The sequence below is a fragment of the Lithobates pipiens genome, unplaced genomic scaffold (genome assembly GCF_037356315.1).
Source record: "Lithobates pipiens isolate NorthernLeopardFrog02 unplaced genomic scaffold, aLitPip1_a1.2 Scaffold_16, whole genome shotgun sequence".
NCBI lineage: Eukaryota > Metazoa > Chordata > Amphibia > Anura > Ranidae > Lithobates > Lithobates pipiens.
The window spans coordinates 58,369,390-58,395,435 of NW_027507748.1; the positions used below are offsets into that span (position 1 = coordinate 58,369,390).

The window sequence follows — 26,046 nt, forward strand, 5'->3', positions numbered from 1 at the left end:
TATAAATGGCTGTAAACATTTCACTTTGGCAGCCCGTCTGGAGTTTGCCAAAAGGCACCTGAAGGACTCGCGGACCATGAGAAACAAAATTTTCTGGTCTGATGAAACAAAGATTGAACTCTTTGGCCTGAATGGCAAGCATCATGTCTGGAGGAAACCAGGCACCGCTCATCACCTGGCCAATACCATCCCTACGGTGAAGCACGGTGGTGGCAGCATCATGCTATGGGGATGTTTTTCAGGAACTGGGAGACTAGTCAGGATCGAGGGAATGATGAATGCAGCAATGTACAGAGACATCCTTGAGGAAAACCTGCTCCAGAGTGTTCTGGACCTCAGACTGGGATGAAGATTCATCTTCCAACAGGACAACCACCCTGAGCACACAGCCAAGATAACAAAGGAGAGGCTACAGGACAACTCTGTGAATGTCCTTGAGTGGCCCAGCCAGAGCCCAGACTAGAACCCGACTGACCATCCCTGGAGATGGCCGTGTACCGACACTCCCCATCCAACCTGATGGAGCTTCAGAGGTCCTGCAAAGAAGAAGAATCCGAGAAACTGACCAAAAATAGGTGTGCCGAGCATGGAGCATCATACCGAAAAATAATGGAGGCTGTAATTGGTGCCAAAGGAGCTTCACCAAAGTATTCAGCCAAGGCTGTGAATACTTACAGTATGTACATGGGATGTGTTTTTGTTTTTTGTTTGTTTGTTGTTTTTTACAATGTATAATCCCGTAGAGGAGTACAAAGTACATGATATTACACTGTATAATCCTATAGAGGAGTACTGAGTACATTATATTACAATGTATAATGCTATAGAGGAGTACAGAGTACATTATATTACACTGTATAATCCTATAGAGGAGTACAGAGTACATTATATTACACTGTATAATCCTATAGAGGAGTACAGAGTACATTATATTACACTGTATAATCCTATAGAGGAGTACACAGGGAGAGGACAGTATATAGATTCTGTAATATCTGATGGGGTGTGTACAGGGAGGAGGGAGGAGGAGGGGCAGAGATGACATCCATGGGGTGTGTCCAGAGAGGAGGAAGGGGCGTGTCCCCAGTAGTAGAGGGGCGGGTCCCGGTGTCATCTCTGTGTCCTTCCTCTCCGCTCTCGTACCGGATCGCTGTCACTCGTGTCTGGGCAGAGCTGAGATCGCACAGTCCGCCGTCCTCCCCCCCACCATGCCCAGATATGAGATGGCGCTGATCATCAAGGCCATGCAGAGGGTGAGTGTCATTCATTGTCCGCCTTCTCCCCTACAGGCAACGTGCTCGCCTCTGATTGGCACACGGCGGGGGCTCCTTCCCAGGGGCATCACGTGTCCCGTGCTGCCAGCAGGTAAGTGTACCCGGGGGTGTGTGCGCGACCCCCTGACTGTGTGTACGGAGCGACCGACACCAACCCCCAAGGGTGATACAATGATACCCACCCCCTGTACACAGCCCGATCATCCCATACCATACCTCCTATATACTGTATATATGTCATACCATGTGTGTACATACCTCCTATATACTGTATATATGTCATACCATGTGTGTACATACCTCCTATATACTGTATATGTATCATACCATGTGTGTACATACCTCCTATATACTGTATATATGTCATACCATGTGTGTACATACCTCCTATATACTGTATATGTATCATACCATGTGTGTACATACCTCCTATATACTGTATATATGTCATACCATGTGTGTACATACCTCCTATATACTGTGTATATATATCATACCATGTGTGTACATACCTCCTATATACTGTATATGTATCATACCATGTGTGTACATACCTCCTATATATACTGTGTATATATATCATACCATGTGTGTACATACCTCCTATATATACTGTGTATATATATCATACCATGTGTGTACATACCTCCTATATGCTGTATTTATATAATCATACCGTGTGTGTGTGTGTGTGTGTGTGTGTGTGTGTATAATATATACAAATATATCTCACACCATGTGTGTATATTATGGTGAGATCCACTACACATGGCTCCAAAATGATACATTTGTATGTGTGTGTATAATATATAAATATTGTGAGTATATGTTACAGTGCATATATACTACAGATACAATGTATATAGAATACAGTGTGTGTGTGTGTGTGTGTGTATAATATTATTAAAAAATATATTTAAAAAAATATAATAATATATTACAATGAGATCTGCTGTGCACATTTCTGTGATATCTGATACAATGTAAATGATACAGTGACATGTACTATGCACATGGCTGGATAATATATACCTGTATAATACAATGGGATGTACTTTATACTGTATCCATGGCAGTATTATGACATCTACTATAGGCAGAGCTCTGTGATATACTATATATGACATGTACTGTACCCATGGCTCTATATATAATACAATGGCATGTACTGTTCTCAGGCTGTATGATATCTGATACAATGGGGTATAGTATATTCATGGTAGTATTATTACATTACAGAGGGGTGGGCTACATTAGGATGGATATACTATATATCATGCTTTTATATATACAGTATAGCTATATGATACAGTAATGTACTTTATGTACATGACTCTAAGATATATGTATAGTACTTTGTGCTATATACATGACTGTAAAAAAAAAAAAAAAAACCCAGGTGTGTGTGTGTGTGTGTGTGTGTGTGTGTGTGTGTGTGTGTGTGTGTGTGTGTGTGTGTGTGTGTGTTCTAGTGCCTTTTTATAATATCTCTAGCTATAATCTACAATAATAGGGGATGAGTGAATTTCCTTGTTTGATATCCAGCAAACTTCAGTTCAGTGGGGGATCCAACCCTCATTCACGTTGGAGCGACTTGACAAAGACAAGGCCCCCCCCCCCATTGCCGGCAATCGCACTGTTCAAATCTGTGGGACGCCGACTTTGCATTTCTGCGTTGATTTGAAAAAGTAGCCCCTGCGATACTTTGGCAATTTTTTTTTTTTTGTGCCACTTGCGTAGACATTTTGTTCATGAAGCCGCACAGATGTCTTCCAAGTCGCCCAACAAAATCGTACTGACACGCGGCTTTGAAATCGTGCGGTTTCAGATGAAGTCGCACGATTTCAAAGCTACAGTCGCTGTGAATGGTGGTTTAGTCAATCGTGCAAACGGTTGCATTAAAAAAAAAAAAAAAAAAAAACAACAATTGCTGGGAGCTGGGCACTACCATAGGGCACATGTACTAATGCCAATATGTTTTAATTTAGCAGAGCGGGTCTTTTTATGCAGCTAAAAGGATAACCTTGAAAATTTGCGAATCTGCTAAATAAATTGACTTGAAGGATGTCTTAAAGCTGTTCATGGTGGTATAGAACAGTGTGAGTTTCATGGAGCGTCTTAGTGACGGGGTACTCTGGCGGCACGTATTTGGCAGTGGCATTGATATTTTACATGTACAGTTGGCTCAGTTTATATCCAGCAGCACCCAAATCTGATTCATTCCAGACAACAGATATTAATCCTGTATACCTAGAACAGTCTTGCAGAGCATCTTCTGTATCCTGCAAAAAAAAAAAAGTTACCCCTTGCCACCGCATATGCCCATTTAAAGAGGGTCTTCTTCCATGGGGCTGCCTATGTGTGTACTGCATGTCCTTCTCCCAGCACAGAGACCACACTGTCCGCTCTGGGTCTTGTGCTAACATTTAAAGTGTTAGTAAACCGATACTTCCACCCGAAATCACACAGAATGAAGTGGATCAAGCGATTGTAAAGTCTCCAGGTTTTTCATACTATGCATTAAATTGAAAAACCTTCTGTGCCACAGCTCCCTGTTCTTGTTCTTGTTCTTGTTCTTTTTCTTCCTCTTCCTCCTTTTTTATTTTTTTTTATTTATTTATTTTTTTTCCTTACCTAAACCTGATCGTTCCAGCCACTCTGTTCTCATTGGATAGATTGGCAGCAGCAGCCATTGGCTCCCGCTGCTGTCAATCAGATCCAGTGATGTGGGGGCTGATTCCTGCTGTCTGTGTCAATGGATGCAGCAGCTGGACTCGGGAGCGAGCAGGCACACAGGTGCCCCCATGGAAAGCAGTTGGGGGGGGGGGGGGGGTCACGATGAAGAGGGGGATTGGGGCTGCTCTGCAAAACAATTGCACAGACCAGGTAAGTATAACATGTTTGTTATTTAAAAATACAACAAAAAAACAAACCTTTACAATCACTTTTAAGTTCTTTTAAATAAAAGCGCTGCATAGGAAAAATATAAGAATGCTTCTTGCTTGTAAAAACATTGTATTTGGTAAAGCTCTTATCCATTTGCAGCCGCCGCCATACTTATTGCTGTCTTCTGTGTCCAATACTGTGCTTTACTTCCCATGTCCCTAATTTTGCGCACGCGCAGTACTCGTCAAGCCTTGTGCAGCTCTCCTGTCTCTCCCATACAATACTGCCCTCTTGGGCTCGATCCTGGGCTGCGCTCGCCACCTCTACAACCGTCGTATCGAGTCACATGGGGTTAAGGCTCAGCTTGTGAATGTAAAAGTCTTGCGGGATCTTGGAGCTGGCGTCAGGCAAAGGAGATGATGTAGCCCCGGGACGTAAACCCCATTTTTTTCTGCAAGAAGTACATGCCGAGAAACTGGGACTAATGGCCCGTACACGCGATACTAAAATCGGAAGTAACACATTTTTTTTAAATTTTTTTTTTTTTTTTTTTTTTTTTTTACTTTTTCAGATGTGAACTCAACGTCTGATTTTCGTTTTAATTGGTACAGTTTTCATCCGAAAAAAAAATAAAATTGTAAGAGCAAGACTACGCATGCTCAGAAACGAAAGAATGCATACAAAACTGTTCTACACGTTGCGTCACTCCTGACGTTGCATTCTGTTGTATGAGAATTTTCGTATGGTGAGTAACCTCTTCTTTTGGCATGAGACCAGCATGCCGCAAAAAAACAAACAAAAAAAAACGGACATTCGGTCATCTAAAGATCTGATTGTGTGTACGAGGCTTAAGTTCTCATGGGCTGATTATGTCATTGATCAGAAAAGGGCGGATTACACAGAAGGGGATAAGGTAGGAAGCCTTTTACACAGAACAACAAATTCCCTAGGTAGGAAATATATGGTGGCAATAGCACAGGGTGGGTTTACTATCGCTTTAAGACCTGGGAGGACTGGCTCTCAATCACATGATCACTGTGATAGCCTCTTATTGGCTATCACAGTAATAAATAACTGTACGATTTCTCCTCTTGAATGGAGAAAAAAAAAATGTGTTGTATCTTTCTCCTTGCTAGAGAAGTTATACGTGTTTGTGTGTTTGTGTTTTTTTTTTTTGTTTTTCCTCTGTATTTGCCGATCCCAATACCTTCCAGCAACTGTTTTGTTTACACTTCAGCTGACAGGCGAATGAGTGATCGGTTGTTGTGGATGCCCGTTCACCCCCTATGGAGCAGAGCAATTTTTACACTTCTGCTATGATCCTGTGTATTCACACACAACCTTGTCATTACCTATAACAACGTAATGCATATATTGTTTAAGGACAAAACAAGGCTTTCTTTTTTGTGAGTATTGTCTTGCATCAACCATTTTATTTTTCACGATCATTAAACACTTTATTTTTTATTTTGAGCAGTGTTAGTTTAAAAAATACATTTTATTCTGTAATTTTGTCTTGTTTAAAATAAATTATGATTCTAGTGCAAAGCATTGAAAAGTTACATCCCTACATTTCTTTTCCCTTTTTTTATTTTTAAATTTATTTTTTTTATTTTTATTTTTTTTTCCATTGTGTAAGTTAAAGTATTAATGAACAAAGCAAAAAAAAAAAAAAAAAGTTTTAATAATTACTAGTCTATAAAATAGAAACAAAAAATAAAAAAAAAATTTGCAGGAAAATAATTAAATGGAGAATAAGCAATAATTGGGGCTGGTTAGAGTAAATTAAGGGTTAATAAGGGGTTAAACAGATTACATTACATTTCATTAAAGCCTTTTTTTTTTTTTTTTTTTTTTTTTTTTTTTTATTATTAACTTGACATGTTGCTTTTAGACTCAGTGCACAGATATCTAAGTGTGATTTTTAGCACGATCCACTGTGGTTTTGTTCACCAATTAATTTTTTTATTTTACTTGAAATCGCACCTGAACCGGACTAAGACGTACTGTGGCTGGCCCGCAGATATGGAAACCGGGTCCATAGAGAAGGCTGACAGTTTTGTTATATGAATTGGATGCGGTACAAAATGCATGTATGTGAACCCAGCCTTAGGCCCGGTTCACACCGCTGCGATGCGGGAACGCCGCGAATCCGCGGCGTTTTCCCGCATCGCACACCTCCCGCCGGCAGTTCACACTGCCCTATGCGGACGGCTGGGAGTGTCAATGTTATGTTAATGACACCCCCAGATCCGTCCGCATATCGCAGTGCGATCTGCCGACTCGCACAGGAATCGGATCGCATGGTGTGAACACCCATGCGATCCGATTCTGTTGCGGACCCAAAAAAGGGTCCCGTGCGAGTTTGCTGCGGGAGCGCTGCGAATTCAGCCATACTATCTGTATGGCTGAACTCGCATTGCTACGGAGATCGGATGTGATTTGCTGTGCGAATCACATCCGGATCTCCCCCCGCAGCAGTGTGAACCCAGCCTTAAAGCGATTGTAAATTTTAATGTTTAATGTCACTTTAACCATCTGCAGATTGAAGTTCATCTGTTTGATCTGTAGATTCATGACATTTTAGGAACAGAGCAATGTTAATGAACATTGTGTGTGTGTGTGTGTGTGTGTGTGTGTGTGTTTGTTTTTTTTTTATTTTTTTTTCTCCAATTGCCGGGAGCTTTCTTTTGTTTACACTTCAGCTGTCAGCAGGGGAACCCCCGTTGAAAGCTGAATGTGTCATCGGTTAAGGAAGTCGTCCCCCCCCCCCCCCCCCCCCCCCCCCGTCCCCATTCCATAACAACTTTTTTTTTTTTTTTTTTTGTAATGCAACTTTCTTTTATTGTATTTCCCAAACAGAATGAAACTAAGCATAACATACACAACAGTTACAACCATAACTACAGAAAAGAACACCCAGTACAACAGATCAGCACTAGTAGTCAGTATAACTCCGAACATCATGTAATAAATGTGTCCATATAAGATCCCAGATGAACATTTTTACATCTGTAACCAGACTTGGCACATGCCGAGGAGAACTGAGGAACGTGAAGTTCAGTAACCTTGGATACACTATATTACCAAAAGTATTGGGACACCTACCTTTACACGCACATGAACTTTGATGGCATCCCAGTCTTAGTCCGTAGTTCTGTGCTATGGACCTAAAAGTGTTGCTGATGCTTCCACTGAAAACTACCAAGGTAGATATCGGGTATAGCGCGCAAAGGTGATGAAGTGGAAGTGGCGCTGCTGGTTGTGAAATGTGCACATGTGTGTTACAACTGGTGTTTCAAATACAATTTTTGTGTGTGGCTATAGAGATGTCTGTGTGTCGCCCTCTCGCTTTCTTGCACTCTCGCGCGTTCTTGCTCCCTTGCTCTCGCGCTCCCTCGCCCTCTCACACTTTTGCTCTCGCCCGCGTTCTCTCTAAACCTGTGTGTAGCACCCCCCCCCCCCAATTGCCTACCTGACCCCCTTATCTCTCTACAGCGATGTCCGTGATCCCCCTCAGCAATCCATGACACTTCTGATTGGTTGAGACAGAGCAGTGTTGCCATTAGCTCCCACAGCTGTCAGTCAGCCAATCAGGGGATAGAGGGGGCGGGGGCCAGGTCAGGGCTCCGTGTCTGAATGGATACACTGAGCTTTGACTTGGCTTGGATGCCCCCTGTAGCAAGCTGCTGGCTGAGGGGCACTCAAAGGAGGGAGGGGCTAGGAGCAGCGAAGAGGAATCCAAGAAAAAAGGAGGACCGGGGCTCCTCCAAGCAAAACTATACTATAGTGTATATTTAATTATATATATATATATATATTTTTTTTTTAAATAAAAGCCTTTATCCCTGGTTTACATTGATGCAGGATTGAAATTGTGCGAGTTTGGCTGAACTCGCGCAGTTTCATTCCCACGTGTCAATCCAACAATTTCAGAGACATCTTTGCGGTTTCCTGCACAGATGTCTATTGAAATCGCCAAAGGTAGTACAGAAAGTACTTTTGGGAATCAGTATGGCGCCGCAAAGTTGGGATCACAGCAGTTTGGATGGTTCCATTGCAGGCAATAGCTGCTGATTCTGCATGCGATATGATATGTCAAATTTACATCAATGATAACCAGGGCTTACAATCACTTTGAATGTGACAAGGTATCAATCAAAATCCTAGTGCTGCCAAAGGCCACAAAACGATGTGTCAGTGCTTCCCCTTTCTTGCTGCAATCACCGGATAGCTCTTTCCACCAAGGGGTAACTGGCAGTCACAGTGCAAATGATAACGTCTTAGTGACGAAACGCGTACGTCAGTGCTACAGTGTCACTGCATCACTTCTGGTTTCAAGTCCATAGAGCGCATAGCGTTCCAGACTTCCTTCAACAAACGCTTGATTTTTAACTTCATCAATGTAAGTGCAATCTTGTACTTGTTGAAATAAAATTGTCAAATTGGATTACGCTATGGAGGCTCTTATCTTTGCATGTGCAATGAGACCACTGGGACGGTGGAAATCAAGGAGAAAGACATCCATTTAGCCGAGGATCTGCTTAGTCATTTGCGCTATGAATGCTGGTTACCCCTTAGTGGGGAAAACTATCTGGGGGGAGTACAAGTGGAAACATTGACACACCGCACGGTTTTGTGGCCCTTGGCAGCACTAGTATTTTGATACCTTCTGTCACATTTTATTAAGGACTTTTTTTTTTAATTACAGCACTTGTCACTTTTATGTTCAAATCATTAATGGAGTTATTCATTTAAGCACTTGTCACTTTTTTTTTAAAGCGGAATTCTGCGTGTTCTGAGTGGTTCCTGCTGTCTTCTGGGACCTGTGTGTCTCCCAGAAGACAGCAAGGTGGCTAGAAGAGAGGCCGGACATGGCAATCTGTTTCTGGAAGTGGGAGCAAATACCTGCATTAGACAGGTATCTGCACCCCCCCCCCCAACCCGACACCAGACACCGGGGGGCGGAAATTCCTTTTTTTTTTTTTTTTTTTTTGAAGGAACTCTGCTTTAAGTCTATATTACAGTATTTTCATACTACTGCAGTTTTAAACACAATTTATAAATACAAACATTTCTATGGGAATGTTAGACCATTCTTCCAGAAGAGCATTTGTGAGGTCAGGCACTGATGTTGGACAAGAAGGCCTGGCTGCCATTTTCTGCTCTAATTAATCCCAAAAGGTGTTCTATCTGGTTGAAGTTAGGACTCTGTGCAGGCCAGCCATGTTCCTTCACCCCAAACTCGCTCATCCATGTCTTTATGGACCTTGCTTTGTGCACTGGTAAGCAGTCATGTTGGAACAGGAAGGGGCCATCCCCAAACTGTTCCCACAAAGTAAGAAGCATGAAATTGTCTAAAATGTCTTGGTATGCTGACGCTTTAAGTTTTCTTCACTGGAACTAAGGGGCCAAGCCCAACCCCTGAAAAACAACCCCCCACCTTATTCCCCCCCCCCCCCCCCCCCCGCAATGATTTGGACCAGTGCACAAAGCAAGATCCATGAAGACATGGATGAGAGAGTTTGGGGTGGAGGAACTTGACTGGCCTCAACCCAATGGCTCACCTTCAGGATGAATTAGAGTGGAGACTCTGAACCAGGCCTTCTCATCCAATATCAGTGGCTGACCTCACAAATGTGCTTCTGGAAGAATGGTGAAACATTCCCATAGACACACTCCTAAACCTTGTGGACAGCCTTCCCAGAAGAGTTGAAGCTGTTATAGTGGCAAAGGATGGGTTAACTCAATATTGAACCCTACAGACTAAGACTGGGATGCCATTAAAGTGTGTGTGTGTGTGTGTGTGTGTGAGAGTGAGTGAGAGTGAGTGAGAGAAGGCAGGCGTCCCAATACTTTTGGTAACATAGCGTCTATATAGAAACTCTGGCATTTAATCAGACACTGTGAACATATTGTTCATCCAACCTCCCAAAAGCTTATTGAATTTGCCTGGCATGCTACCTTCTAGGCAAATACTGTTTTATTTTATTTTTTTCTTTGTTTACATTTCAGCTGCCAGTGAGGGGATACCGCTGACAGCTGAAAGAACCAAGCCTGAAGGTATCAGATATTGCCGCATTTGCAGAAGTATCGGCAATACTTGTGCAAATGCTTGGTATCGGTGCAACCCTAAAATCTAGGATCCTCTATCGGTGGGGTGATGTTGGCATGGATTTTCTTTTTAATTGCATTCAGCAAACGCTTACTTATGGAGATAACTGACTGTTTCTCTGGGGTCGTCTAGGATTACGCCTGTCAACAGATTAACAACAAAAATAATTTAAGTTTAATTTTGCAGCTCATTTATTTATTTTGAGATTATATATATATATATATATATATATATATATATATATATATATATATATATATATATATATATATATAATGTAATAATACGTTTTTGCGGCAATTTGTGTTTTTGAATCTGCCCAACAACAAATTGGCCAAAAAAAATGTATTATGAAAATAATTAGTTGCAGCCTATATATATATATATATTTATTACAAATTCTTTTTTTTTTTTTTTTTTTCTGTGAAGAACATAAAAACATTACAGACCTGCTGTTTTACAGCTGGGATGCATTTTTTTTGTTGTAGACCAGGGGAAGGGTAGGAGGTTTGGTGTAATAAAGGGTTGATGACTATTAATGACCATACTTCTCATCCTTGGCTTCCTGTTTCAAAGTTCGACTTTGTTTCATATCTAAATATAGTAGTGATTTAAATAACAAACAATGAGATGGCCCTATTATCTGGAGTCTCGGGTTATCTTGTATGACACTGACGGCAGTCCTTGTGTCATTACGTGTCAGGAAATCATGAGTTTGTTCAGAGTGATCTTATAAATAACTTATCGAGGTGGCATTTTTAGTCAGCTGATAGACGGCCTTATCATGTTGACAATGTCAGGTCCATGGTGGCAGGTAGTTGGACAGGTTCGAAAACTTGTTCTTCTCCCAGATTAATTGGCACTGACCGTGTATCCCTTCTACATTGTTCTAAAGTTTACCAGATGCTCTGCAATGATTGGATGTAGTGTGGCCCTGAGCAAAGTCCAATTGTCTGCATACCTATGCACTCTCTAATGCAACCCTTCTCAGCTTTCATGAAGCCTTGGGGGGGTCCTCCGGAGACTGGTAGGGGAGCCTTGAGTATTGGCAAATTGGTCTATTTGGTGGTGCCCGCGTAGTTCTAGGGCCAGTGCCATTTGACCCAGCCATCAAATTGCGTATAGTGGAGTTTTCGTTCATCTCTCAGGTAATCAACCACTGACACCAAAGATCTTTTGAGCAGTCTGTGATGGAGAGCATTCTTCCTTCTAATCCCCAAAGTAATCGGTTCTCCCATCCTGGGAGCTGTGACGAGCCTGCCGGGCCTTCTCCCATTACCCCCTGCTGGCCTAGGGGGGCAAGGGGCTGCGCCTCCCGCCCTTACTCTTGGTCTCCTTCTCAACAGGTAATCACTACCACTTTTCCTGTTTCTCATCTTGTCCCCCCACTTGTTCCCATTGATCTCTCTTCTCCTACCACATCTTGTTTCACTGGTCATTCTGGCTGTTTAGTTCCCAACACCTTTCTTCCAGCTTGGTCCTTCTACTACCTCCCACCGCTTCTTCCTGTTTCCTTTCTCTTAGTGTTTCCATTGATTCAACCACTATTTTCACCTCACCTATAGGAATGCCTTTAGTCTCATGCCTGCCCTGGTGGTTGCCCATGGGGCGCCTCTGCCAAGATGCCCGCCGCGGCTCCCGGTTTAGGAGCACTTTCGGATGGCTTAGTATGTCGGACACTATATTGGCTCCCATATGAATCACAGTGAGTTAATCTGCCTAGTTTGGGGGGGGGGGGGGGGGTGTTTGCACCCCCACCTCTGTTTTCAGTTGATCTCATATTCTTATTAATAGATCCATCATGTTGCTTGCTCCTGATGAGTGGCCCTCTAGCCACGAAACACGTAGAGCTGCCTGTTTTGCCATATATTCATCTATACCACTTCCTGATTCCCATACCCAAGATGGCGGCGGCAGCACCCGAGAGACGATCGAGAGATCGGCTTCGGGTGCCGACATCGCGGGCGCGCTGGACAGGTAAGTGTCACTATTTTTTAAAAGTCAGCAGCTGCAGTATTTGTAGCTGCTGGCTTTAAAAAAAAAAAAAAAAAACGCGGATTCCCGGCGGACTCCCGCTTTAAGTGTGATACCCAAGCACTATCAATGTACTATACTACCAATTTATTGAACTATGTGTTTTTAATTGATATTACCATTTGTAATAAATTGTAACCATGTTCATCTACTCCATTCTTTTGCAAACCACGTGCTTCATATAAAGTCCCACCCCCTGCTCTGCCCCCTCTTGAACATAATAGGGATGGAAATGTATGACCTTACCGGGGCAATTATTTCAATTAAAGTCCCAAGGGATGGAATACATGGCCTTACCAGACCATAAATTAATTTAAAGTCCCTAACGATCGCTACTCTCTGTAATTCCCAAAGTAAGAATGGCACAACTTTTACTGATCACCAGTATGAGAACTCCCCTTTCCCAGGTGCCAGTGTAAGGGGGGGGGGCTCCCCTTTCCCGGGCGCCAGTGTAAGGGGGCTCTTTGTTTGCATCCGGCCCCCAGGCTGCGGTTTGAAGGCCACTGGTCTAGTTTATAGAATATTGTGGAGTTAGAACTATTGATTGGTTAAAGTCCTTATTGACTGGCCATGTCAGCATTCTTATCCGTGGGCTGTTTTTAGCATTTACTTCAACTCTCCTGTGGGCTGGTCCAAAGTTCCAACTACATCCGTTTTAGCAATTAAATTTAACTGTACTTCATGGGTAACTTCTTAGATTGCGCTCATTAGAATTGGAAGCTACTGACGAAGAGATGCTCAGACGCTAGAGGGGAACGTTGTTTACTTGGAAAAATGTGAGTGTAAAAAAAGACACCTGCCTCAGGACCAAATTTTGGTCCTTGAGCTTCTTTGCCACAATAAATGCATTCAAGGTAATGGACTGCCCCATGCACGACACACAGAATTGCGTGAAAATCACCCACACAAAATCAGAAGCAGTTTCTGCTATGTGAAGTGTTAACGGGGCCTTAATCTGGCCATGCACGGATCGAATATTGGCCAGTTCAGCAGTTTCTTCTAAAGAAATGTTCGATCTTTTGGTAGGCAAGAATGTAAGCTTTGTGTGTGGGGGTGGGGTTGTTGGTTGTATTAAAGTAGATAATGCAGTGTATTTATATTCTTTTATAATCCATTACTCTAAAGGGAATTATTATATGACCAGTGTCACGGAACCCCCGTCGCACTCCACTTGAGTGCCTCAGTCAATACACTGCTTCCTCCAATCTGGACTATCAGATATTACAGCCCATATATTGTAACTAAGAACCAGACTAGACTAGCTCAGTTACACAAGCTTGAACATGGAATCTTTATTAGAACAAGAATACGGTCTTCTATATAATTAAAAAGTACGCCCCCCCCCCCCCCTCCTGATCATATTACCCTAACCATTAACCAGAAACCTAAATTAGCATGAGCTAATTAACTAGTCATTTACCCAACAAAAATAAAATTACCGTGCTTGTCAGCAAAAAAAAAGAGAAAAGAATACGTGAATGGATGAAACGTACATAGATTTTTTTTATTATTATTTATATATATATTTTTTTATTATTATTATTATTATTATTATTATTATTATTATTATTTTTTTTTTTTTTTTGAGAAAGCCAAGCTGCAACTTCCTTTGGTATACACACAAAATAAACAACTTTCTATATTAAGTTGCGCTAAGCCCTCATATAAGTGAATTTGTGCAATAAACAGTAATGATGCTATATTTATATATATATATATATATATATATATATATATATATATATATATATATATATATATATATATATATAATTAAGTGACTCCATGCAAAAATGGGGGAAATTGATTGATAGGTTCATTATATCATGTTTTAAATAGTCCACTGTTTTTATTTTTATTTTTTTAAGATTTTCAAACATGAAGCTGACACATGATGCACCCAAGGGTCGTGGTTGGGGAAATATGTGACGTCAGCACGTCGCTCCTCCCTACGCGTTTCATCACTGTGTTCACGCAGGTCCCAGAGTGACGGGCTGCAATAATCTTGTTTTTGTACTGCAATTTTTTTTATAGTTTCAGTTGTAAGTGCAATACTTTTATTTAATAGTCGCCTGAATTTTTTTTTACTATGGAAGCTTTTATTTCTTTATGGGTTTCAATGGGCAATACGTGCCTTTTTGAAGGCTTACAGATCGCCCTAACCAAGTACAGTCAGTCCACGGGTTACAAACGGGATATGTTCTGTTTAATTTGTATGCAAGTTAGAACAAGTAAAAAAAAAAAAAAAAAATTCAGCCAAACATGGTTAGTATTTGGCTGAAGACATTTAGGGCCGGTTCACACAGCGGGCGATGCGAGGCGACACGACTCGCCTCGCCTCGCTCCCGCAAGTCGCCCCCGTTCTGTACAATGGAACCGTTCTGAGAGGAGCGACTCGAGTCGCTCCGACTCAGAAAAAAGGTTCCTGTACTACTTTCGGGCGACCTCGGGGCGACTTGCATTGACTTCTATACAGAAGTCATTTGCAAGTCGCCGCCGAGGCCGCTGCAGGTCGCGGCGAGGCAAGTCGGAGTCGCCTCGCCTCGCCTGCAGTGTGAACCGGCCCTTATTATCAATCGTGTTTACTCTTTTTAAATCCATAATGACCATAGAAACTACCCAAATGGCCCCAATCAAAAGTTTACATACCCCAGTTCTTAATATTGTGTATTTCCCCCCTTTAACATCAATGGCAGCTTGAAATCTCTTGTGGTATTTGTGGATGAGGGTCTTTATCTATTCAGATGGTAAAGCTGCCCATTTCCTTTGGCAAAAAGCCTCCAATTCATGCAAATTCTTGGGCTGTGTTGCATGAACTGCATGTGTGAGATCTCCCCAGAGTGGCTCAATGATATTGAGGTCAGGAGACTGAGATGGCCCCTTCAGAACCTTCACTTTATTCTGCTGTAGCCAATCACAGGTCAACTTGGTCTTGTGTTTTGAATCATTGTCATGTTGGAATGTCCAAGTACGTCCCATGTGCAGCTTCCTGGCTGATGAATGCAAATGTTCCTCCAGTATTTTTTGATAACAAAATGCATTCCTCTTGCCATCGATTTTGACCAAATTTCCTGTGCCTTTTGTAGCTCTCACATCCCCAAAATATCAGCGATCCACCTCCGTGTTTCACAGTAGGAATGGTGTACCTTTTCATTATAGGCCTTGTTGAATACTCTCCATATGTAGTGTTTATGGTTGTGGCTAAAAAGCTCAATTTTGGTCTCATCACTCCAAATGACTTTGACAGAAGGTTTGAAGCTTGTCTCTGTGCTGTTTGGCGCATTGTAAGGGGGATACTTTATGGGATTTACGTAGTATTGACTTTTTTATGGTGACTTGACCATGCAGCCCATCTTTATTCTAGTGCCTACTTTATTGTGCATTTTGAAACGGCCACACCACATGTTTTCATAGAGTCCTGTATTTCACCTCAAGTTATTTGTGGGGTTTTCTTTGCATCCTGAACAATTTTTCCTGGCAGTTGTGGCTGAAATTTGAGTTGGTCTACCTGACCGTGGTTTGGTTTTAACAGAACCCCCTCAGTTTCCACTTCTTGATTAGACTTTGAACACTGCTGATTGGCATTCTCAATTCCTTGGGTATCTTTTTATATCCCTTTCCTGTTCCTTACCTTTTTTCCACAGATCCTTTGACAATTCTTTTGCTTTCCCCATTTTCAGAAACGTCAGTGCAGCGCAGTACAAGCAAACGGATCATAGGTGAGGATGGTTACCTTTTTAAAGAGGAAGTAAACCCTGATGGGTTTTACTTCCTCTTTATTTCCCTGCAAAGGTAAAGCGTAATGGGCTTCTATGCACTGCATAGTATCCTATTATGTGTCACTTACCTGGAAACGAAGCCTGCGATGTCCCCACTAGCAGCGAGCGTCCATCCTCACCCCGCTTCCTTCTAGGGCCACGAACTCCTGCTCTGTGACTGGCCAGATTCATGTGACATCACTCCCGCGCATGCTTACGTGAGCTGCCAGTCACGGTATGACCCCCTTTTATAAACCACAAGATCTGCCCTTCCTAAAGTGCGCATGCGCTGTAGACATCAGCACACGCCTTTATTGTAAATTAACTCCTAAACTGTGGAGGTGTAGGAGATATTTCCATCACTCACAGGTAAGCCTTAAGGCTGGATTCCCACCTATGCAGTTTTAGTGCTTTTTGCATTTTGCAGATTTGCACTACAGTCCATTTTAACATTGTTTCCTATGGAACACATTCTGTAGTGCAAATATGCAAAAAGCATTAAAAATGCCTAGGTGTGAATCCAGCCTAATATAGGCTTACCTGTAGGTAAAAGTGGTTGTACAGGGTGTACAACTACTTTAATAGCCATTCGAACCCCTTTGTGTCAACTTGTGTGCATGTTATCAGGCTAAATTGACCAGGGTATGTAAACTTTTTTGATCGGGGTCATTTGGATAGTTTTCATTATGATTTTAAAAAGAGTAAAAACAGTTGCTTGATGGCTTCAGCCAAACACTAGCCATGACTGAAAAAAGTTTTTATCATTCATATTGTCTGAAAAATGGGCAAGAAATCCTATATTCTGCCAGGTTATGTAAACTTTTATGCGCACAAATGTAAAAAAGGTGAAGCTTTGTGCACTTTAGTCACTGAATCATGCGTGAAAAAACTATTTTTTCACATTGCATATGATTGGGTATTCAAAGTGGACATTGGTTTACCTTATTAAGTTTCTGGAACATTCACTTTTTGCTAAGTGAGCAGATTGTCGTGCTTTAGTAAATCAACGCCGCTGCTTATGATTTTTCTCATGCAACAACTTTTTTTGATTTGCAATAAATTGAGGAAGTGTTAGAACTTTTGGTTGGGTCCTCACGGCTCCATTGGGAAGATTTCCCTTCAGCTTTTTTGTTATTCCAAATTAGAGATTCTTTCACTTCCTGTGTGAGTGACATTGGGCAGGAAGTGGAATAATATCTTCCGAACATGGCATATTGTGACTGATATTGGCTGTATAGCGCAATGTATTGCTTTTATAAGACATTTCAGACTGAGAAGAGGTTTGCTTACCTTTCTGTAGACTTAATGAGTAGAACAGCTGTGGGTAACCAAATATCCTTTCCACTAATTAGGCCTTGAGACATTACTTTACTTTACATCCGACATTTCCTAATTTAGTGTTTCATATCATGTCCACTTTTTTTTTTTTTTGGTAAACTTTACTTACTACTTTTTGTATGATGGATTGTTTGGGGGGGTGTGACAACAGAAACCAGACCTGTTTTAGCAACTCCAAAACGGAGATCTCTCCACTGAAGGTTCCAACCCTTCAATATAGTCAACTCCTGTATTCTAAAAGGAAAATCTGAGACTGAAATTCACTTCATGACCTTGTAAGGTGGGAAGATCTGATATTTTGGGCTTCTGCTCATACATTTTATATAAGAAGCCAGCAGGTGACTGTGATTAAAACATTACCTATTTTAATATCTATTCCTTTACTGATTTTAGTAAACAGACCCTAGTTGTACAAGGAAAAAAAAAACAGGAGCCCCGGACCAAATGTTGAGCGACCTTGAAGAGTTTTTCATCATAAAATGTCAAAAGGACATCTTTTTCAGCTGCTGGAGTCTGCTCTTCTTATTACTGAGATTTTAATTTTTAACAAATTCACGACCAAGACCATCCAGATCCTTATTACCTGATAAAGAGCAGCCATAAAGAACCCTTGGACACCCTACCCCCCCCCCCCCCCCCTCCGGTGTCACATTTGGCACCTTTCAGGGGGGAGCAGATACCGGTCTAATACAGGTATCTTGCTCCCACTTCCAGGCACAGATACCCGTAGGTATCTACACCACGAGTCGAGCATGCGCAGTAGGGAACCACTTCCTGATTCCCTCACAGAAGATGGGGGGGGCGGCAGCACCTGAGAGCCGAGGGACAGATCGGCTTCGGGTGCCGACATCACGGGCGCCTTGGACAGGTAAGTGTCCATATTATAAAAGTCAGCAGCTACAGTATTTGTAGCTGCTGACTTTAAAACAAAAAACAAAAAACGGCGGAACTCCGCTTTTACTTACAGCCTCTCAAGCAAGTCTTGACGGTGAGGTCAGTCTCCTGTTTGAACTAGCTATATGTTAAATTTAAAACTGACCCTGGCATCAAGACATTTTACATTATTGTATACAGTTTTTAGGAAATGTATTAGTATAACCCAGAAAGATATGTGAAGGTGTTAAAGGAACCAAGAATTCCTCCACCCATCCAGTGCATAGTACAGTAGAGCTTTCTTGGAACATCTGTGCTATTCAGTGTTTCAATGAAGGGCTTTTTGGTTGTAGGCCCTTCTCGCTCTAACACTGTCATACTTTTTTTGTTGGTCAACAAACCCAACTCCAGAAAAGCCATGATTTTCATACACTGCATTGATGATGGCCAACAATCTTGAAACTCCTGTATGTATGTTTGGCATAATTAGTTTTATAATATTAGATTGTATTTGTGCTATACACTAATGGCTCTGGATGCACAGTTGGCTATGGGCATAAAAGAATTGCCTCCTTACATTTTTGTGATATATATGATGCAATAAGTTAAAAAAAAATTTAACCAGTTTCCGACCAGCTCTCGCAGATATACTGCGGCAGAATGGCTCCCCTGGGTGAAATCCCATATGGGTATGCCCTTCCCCCTTTTCAGCCACGAGAGGTCGCACGGCGAGGGATCCGATCAGGCACGATTGCCGCCAGCCACGTGCGATTGCATGCACGAGTGCCAGCACGGATTTGTGTGTGTAAATACTCAAATCCCTATGCTGTCAGGGAAGAGGAGCCATATCGTTTGTTCCTACTAAGTAGGAAAAAGGATATGTCTCCTCTCCTAGTCAATACCATCCCCATACAGTTAGAACACACTGAGGGAGCACACAATTAACCCCTTGTTTACCCCCTAGTCTTAACCCTTTCCCTGCCAGTGACATTTACACAGTAATCGGTGCATTTTTTTCTTTTTTTGTATCTTTATTTTTTTATAGCACTGATCGCTTTATATATGCCAATGGTCCCAAAAAAGCATCAAGTCTCTGTTCTGTCCGTTGCAGTACTGCTAAAAATCGCAGATCACCACCATTACTGGTAAAAAAAAAAATAAAAAAATACCAGAAATGTTTCCAATTAGTTTTCCAATAGTATATATAAATTTTGGCCTAATATGATTTTTTTTTTTTTTTCTTAATTTGAGGATATTTATTATAGAAAAAAATGTTTATAGCCCAAAAAATAAAAACCACAGAGGGGATCAAATACACCCCCCCCCACAAAAGAAAGCTCTATTTGTGGGGAAAAAAGATGCAAATTTTGTTTGGGTACAGCGTTGAACGACTGCGCAATTGTCAGTTAAAGCAACGCAGTGCCAAATTGTAAAGTTCTCTGGTCAGGAAGGGGGTAAAATCTTTCAGGGCTGAAATGGTTAAAAAAAAAGCTTAACTGTGCTAGGGCAAGTATTGAGACCAATAAAATGTAGCCTGTAGCCTATTGAAGCGGTAATCCAGTGATCTATTTGTTGTATCTGATCTGCCATTTTGCATTAAGGTTCTTCACGGAAGTTCTGCTCTGGCTTCCTTGGCACTTCTTAGCACCCTATGATTATAATTTGCCCATATGATAGAGGGAGGCGTAAGGCACCCTATCCAATGATAGGATTACCTTCCAACTGTAGCATAAGTGGGAGTTCAACAGAGCAGTACCTGATGTCGGGAGTATGGAAATAAACCTATATATGTATTGAAGGTAGAGATACAGCTTTATTGCTTATAACCTGAGAGGGGATAGACAATCCAGTGGTTGCCTTCTCTAGGGATAAGAAAACAATGCTGTTATTTACGTTATACATAGTCGGGTGCTTCATTGTTCAGCATATATACTTTTTTTATTTTTTATTATTATTGGAGTGTCATTGTTTTCACAATGACTACCTTTTCTAATTGTGTCTCTGTCTTTTTTGTTTTTGCTACCTTGCAGGGTTCCTTACCATAGGTCCTGTCTTCACGATTAAATAGCCGATGGCTTTGGACATGGTCGATTTAAATAAAAACTGCATGCTAAGCATCGGATATTGCAGGAACCAACATCAAGAGAGCAAACCAAAGGACAAAGACGTTTTCTGCACTGTTTTACATTAAATCACCAGTGTTATCTATTTTTGTTAAAGAATTGTTCAAAAATTGAAAGAACCACAGCACCTAATCATGAGGGCTTCATTGGAAGCAGCAGATATCGCCATAGTGGCGCTGTACTTTGTGTTGGTGTTATGCTTTGGATTTTTTGCAATGTGGAAGTCCAACAGGAGTACTATAAGTGGATACTTCCTGGCAGGTCGATCAATGACCTGGGCAGCTATTGGTGCCTCCTTATTTGTAAGCAATATCGGTAGTGAACATTTCATTGGACTCTCAGGATCTGGAGCAGCTAGTGGATTTGCTGTGGGGGCCTGGGAACTAAATGCCTTGTTGCTTTTGCAGCTTCTAGGATGGGTCTTCATTCCAGTGTATATACGTTGTGGAGTATACACTATGCCGGAATACTTATCTAAACGTTATGGAGGACATAGGATCCAAGTGTACTTTGCTGTTTTGTCCTTGATTTTGTACATTTTTACCAAATTATCTGTAGACTTGTATTCAGGGGCATTGTTCATTCAAGAATCTCTGGGATGGAACCTTTACTTATCGGTGATTTTGCTCATTGGCATGACTGCTCTTCTCACGGTGACAGGGGGCTTAGTGGCTGTTATTTATACAGATACACTCCAAGCCTTCCTCATGATTATAGGGGCCTTGACATTGAGCATAATAAGCTTTGTGGAAATTGGAGGATTTGAAGAAGTTAAAAGGAGATACATGCTTGCAACACCTAATATCACATCAATATTGCTAACCTACAACTTTACCAATACAAATTCCTGCCATGTCACACCAAAGCCAGATTCACTGAGAATGCTTCGTGAAGCTACTGATGAAGACATTCCATGGCCTGGATTTATCTTGGGTCAGACTCCAGCTTCTGTGTGGTACTGGTGTGCAGACCAAGTCATCGTACAAAGGGTTTTGGCAGCAAAAAACATTTCTCATGCCAAAGGGTCCACTCTTATGGCAGGCTTTTTAAAGATACTGCCAATGTTCTTAATAGTAATTCCAGGAATGATATCCAGAATCATGTTTACAGATGACATTGCTTGCATTAATCCAGAGCACTGCATGGCAGTGTGTGGCAGCAGGGCTGGATGTTCCAACATTGCCTACCCTCGATTAGTGATGAGGGTCCTCCCAGTTGGTTTGCGTGGTCTCATGATGGCTGTAATGATTGCAGCTCTCATGAGTGATCTTGACTCCATATTTAACAGTGCAAGCACCATCTTCACTCTTGACATCTACAAATTTATGCGGAAGAATGCTACATCCCGAGAACTTATGCTGGTAGGGAGAATCTTTGTAGCATTTATGGTGGTCATCAGTATTGCATGGGTTCCCCTCATTGTGGAGATGCAAGGAGGCCAAATGTACCTTTACATTCAAGAGGTTGCAGATTACCTGACTCCCCCTGTTGCTGCTTTGTTCCTGCTGGGCATATTTTGGAAACGCTGCAATGAACAAGGAGCCTTCTATGGAGGCATGGTAGGTTTCGTACTTGGGGTCACTCGCCTCATTCTTGCCTTTATTTATCGTGCCCCTGAATGCAACTTGCCAGATGATAGGCCCGGTTTTATAAAAAATATCCACTACATGTATGTGGCAACAGCACTCTTTTGGATCACTGGTATTATTGCTATTGTAGTGAGCCTGTTGACATCGCCTCCAAAGAAAGATCAGATCAGAACCACCACTTTCTGGGCACTAAAAAACAAAACCGTAAAAGAGAGAACCATCAAAGACAATCCTTATAAGGAATGTGAAAAAAAATCCTCCCCAATCACAGAAACTAACGTTAAGCAAGCATTGCCCAATGGGAAGTCTGAGGATCACATTAAGAACATCCAGAATGAGGATGTTAACCTTCTAATGACTTACAAAGATGACTCTAACCCTCTGAGCTCCTTGAGTGTCTCTGAGGCGGAGACACCGGTGGATTGTTATTCCAATGGGCAAGCAGCTCTTATGGGTCAGAACCCAACTGATGGGATTAACGAGGACCAGAGCAGGTGCTCCAAATTTTTGGACTGGTTCTGCGGCTATAAAAGCAGCCCTTCCCACAAAAAAACCATAAAGGAGGAGGAAGAGGATGAAGCGGCATGCTTAAAAATGCTAGAAGAGAAGCCGGCCATTCAGCGAATTCTCAACACCGGACTGGTCTGTGTGTGTTCCATAGGAGTGTTCATGTTTATTTACTTCTCTTTGTAAGAGTAAAACGGACCTTGTATGGAGCAAAGTAAGCAATCAGACTATTACAAAAGCAAAGCCTTTGAAATGATGAACAAATGTAAGGGGCCATTCCATATTTGGAGGTGGTGTTTACTTTAAGAAGGCCTTCTACCAACTTGTTAGTTACCATGCAGAGCACTTCCACACAAGGAATCCCTTAAGGACCTATGCTTATGTCTACCAAATAAATAATTTATTATTTTAATGGAATGTTTACTGACAGGTAGATCAGTTTTACAATCATTTTTCTGTTTTTGGTCCAAAAGAAAGCATTATTTGGCACTCGCAAAATTTCATTTGTGTATATATTTTTTTAAGTATGTTTACTTTGCCTTAGTTTTTAATCATGAACTAATGATGGGTGTTCAGTGTTATTACAATGTGAATTTCAAAACTACAGTTGGGTCTTTAAAAGTAACAGGGCTAGCGCACACGTGTATATTACTACAATGTGCTAATTTCATGTTGGTTAAGAAAGAACTGTATTAAAGAGGGATTCCGCCAAAAAAAAAAATATTAAAAGCCAGCAGCTATAAATACTACAGCTGCTGACTTTTAATAAATGGACACTCACCTGTCCCGGGTTCCAGCGATGCCGAGGCCGATCGACCGCTCGGGCCTCGGCTGCTGCCGCCGCCATTCTAGGTGAGGGAATCAGGAAGTGAAGCGAATCTGCTTCACTTCCCGGTTCCCTACTGCGCATGCGCGAGTTGCGCCGCGCAATAGGAAATCTCCGCGCTGTCACTGGGACCCGTGTGTGTCCCAGCAGACAGCGCGGCAGGGCAGGAAATGGCGTAGACTCCCGTGGGAGTCTATGCCCGGAAGTGGGTGAAAATACCTGTCTTTGACAGGTATCTCCACCCCCCCCCCCCCCTGAAAGGTGTCAATTGTGACACCGGAGGGGGGGGTTCCGATCAGCGGAGGTTCCACTTTAGGGTGGAATCCCGCTTTAAGTACGGTTGACCTTTAGGTTGGTAACCAATTACATTTTTGGAAAGCACTACATAAACATCCATAGATATAGTGCCTCTGGCTTTCTCCTCTGTCCCATATTTACAGCTGTTGTTAGTGGAAGTGCAAGGAGATAGCACGACGCCTACTAATGCCTGTTGAGTTTTAAAGAGACCCTGTTACCAGTTTATTAATTTTACCAATCCTCCAGTAAGATTACATGTGTTTTTAATGTATTTTATGCATGTTATTTACCTGTAGAAGACTTTGTCTAAAATCCCTAAGACTGCTACTGGGCACCACCATCTTGGATGTGATGTCAGAGCTATCTCTCAAGTGACACTGTGTATAGTATAGTATAGCTTTGCTCTTCCTCCTCAGCAACTATGTAAAGTTGATATAAGGAGGTGAAGGAAAGGGTTGAGGAGCTTGGTCATCAGAGATTGTAATTGTAAATTCTCAAATGAAGAGAGGGATGTAACATGCAAGGAGATAGGGGTCAGTACTAGAGAGAGGGTTCTTGCTGAAGAATTGAAAAGACACATTAAAAGAGAATAAAAATAATTTATTGAAAGAAAAACACTAAAGTAAGCTTAAAATACTTGATCTTCTGTGCATATACCTGTATTTTGTTTAAGTTGATGACAAGGGTCTCTTTAAAGTGAGGTGGGCACAAACAAATTTTTGTAGGTGTCAGACCTAGAAAACCAGTTTAAGTATAACTAAAGGCAAAACTTCTCCCTCCCATTTTTTTTTTTTTTTTTTTTTTATTTGGGGAGGGATTAGAACACTTGTCCATTTTTATTGTTGTTTGTGTCTCCGTTCTACCGTTATCTGTCTTGTTTACCATTTATAGTTGAATGTGACAGTAAAAAAACCCCACACTTTGGGTTTTCCCCAGAAAAGTACTAGAGGGGAAACCTTCCAATGGATACACTAGTTCTGGTGACCTGGGGGAGCCTAAGATTCCCCTAATTGGCAGGATTTTCCTCACTTCCTGTTTTGACTATGGGCCAGGAATTAAAGGCAAATCTTCACATTGAGACAAAGATGGCAAAAATATATATTTTTTTTTATTAATTTTTTTATTTTATTTTTTTATAGGGGGTTATAATTCTCTATTCCTCTATCAATATTGAAAGAAAAAAATGTTTTTGCCTACAGTTCTACTTTTTTTATCTTCTGTGCTTGTTGGCCTTTCCAGTTTCAGAAACTGAGGAAACCTGTCATAAGAGAATCATGGCGGTTGCTATTGTCGACTTCACCTTTTGAAAATGCTAGTTGCCTGGATGTCATGGTCCTGAATAGGCTTCCAAGTCGCTGACCTGGAACAGGTATAGATATAAGCAGTTCTGACAGATTTACAGCATGCATGTTTTCTGGATTTGTGACTCAAAGTATTGACTTACGATACAACCAAGCAACAAGCACCCCTCATAGAAGGCCCACAATGGCTGGTCCCATACTTCTCTTATGACAGTGCCACCATAAGTTGCATTTTTTGAACTCTCATTTTTAGTTTTTTTTTTATTTATTTATTTTTTTTTTTAAACGAAAAAAAAAAAAACGATTTTAATTGGCATGCCTACTCTGAAGTTAATGGTATTTGGATGCCGTCTGGTTGTTGCAAAGCACCGCTCTGTGTAAAAATGTGATAAACCAAGGCCATATGGGTAACGCCATCACGACACACACAAATGTTTGTGAAAAAATGTAAAAATTACCAAGGACCCCAGGTTAGATTAGAACTTTGAGTTCTTGTTACCTTGGACTTTTGTGTAAATGCCTGAGTGCATTGTGTTGATTCTTAATCATGTATCCTGGCTATTTGGTGGGATTGAGCACCTAAATACCATTGTATGTGCTCAGCCATAGTACTGCTGTTTTTAGGTAGCCTGTCTGTATTCCTAGACAAGTGTGTCGCTTTTTAATTCTGTGTTTTTTTTTTTTTGTTTTTTTTTTTTTGTTTTTTAATATTTATTTTCTTATATATTATAACAATTGCACTTATTGATGTTTTTTTGGGTATTTTTATATTTCTGTGCTCTACTTCTACTGATAATTTTTTATATTTGTCATGTTTTCCCAATTACCGAAAAATATAATTGCCTTTTCAGCTTTTCGATTTAAAGGATTACAAACTTTTTTTGGAAATGTTGGTGTTGCGTGGAATTCACTGGAATATGATAAAGGAAAGCATTTGATGTTACTTGTTTGCCAGTAAAGTGAACCAGTCATACAAATATGGGCATTGCCATTGGTGACCAAGCTCACGCGTACCCTCAAGCTCCACTTCTTAGAGAATTTCTATCATTGATAAACATGTAAACCATAAGAATCCCTATTGTCCCTTCTTTCTTCTTCCTTCCTCCCTTCTTTCTTCTTCTTCCT

The 26,046-nt window shown here is 41.3% G+C and overlaps 2 protein-coding genes across 2 annotated transcripts in view; both read left to right on the top strand.

Annotated features, from left to right (window-relative positions):
- Positions 1-1,103: 1,103 nt before the first annotated feature.
- On the top strand, positions 1,104-25,189 carry SLC5A3 (solute carrier family 5 member 3). Its single transcript, XM_077479933.1, has 2 exons — positions 1,104-1,253; positions 20,309-25,189. The coding sequence occupies exon 2, from the start codon at positions 20,536-20,538 to the stop codon at positions 22,681-22,683; it is 2,148 nt and encodes a 715-aa protein (XP_077336059.1). The 5' UTR covers positions 1,104-1,253; positions 20,309-20,535; the 3' UTR covers positions 22,684-25,189.
- MRPS6 (mitochondrial ribosomal protein S6) overlaps positions 1,110-26,046 on the top strand; it is an 88,077-nt gene continuing 63,140 nt past the window's right edge. The window contains exon 1 of the mRNA XM_077479934.1: positions 1,110-1,253. Within this exon, the coding sequence (XP_077336060.1) occupies positions 1,209-1,253 (45 nt within the window). The 5' untranslated portion in view covers positions 1,110-1,208. The remainder of the gene's footprint in view (positions 1,254-26,046) is intronic.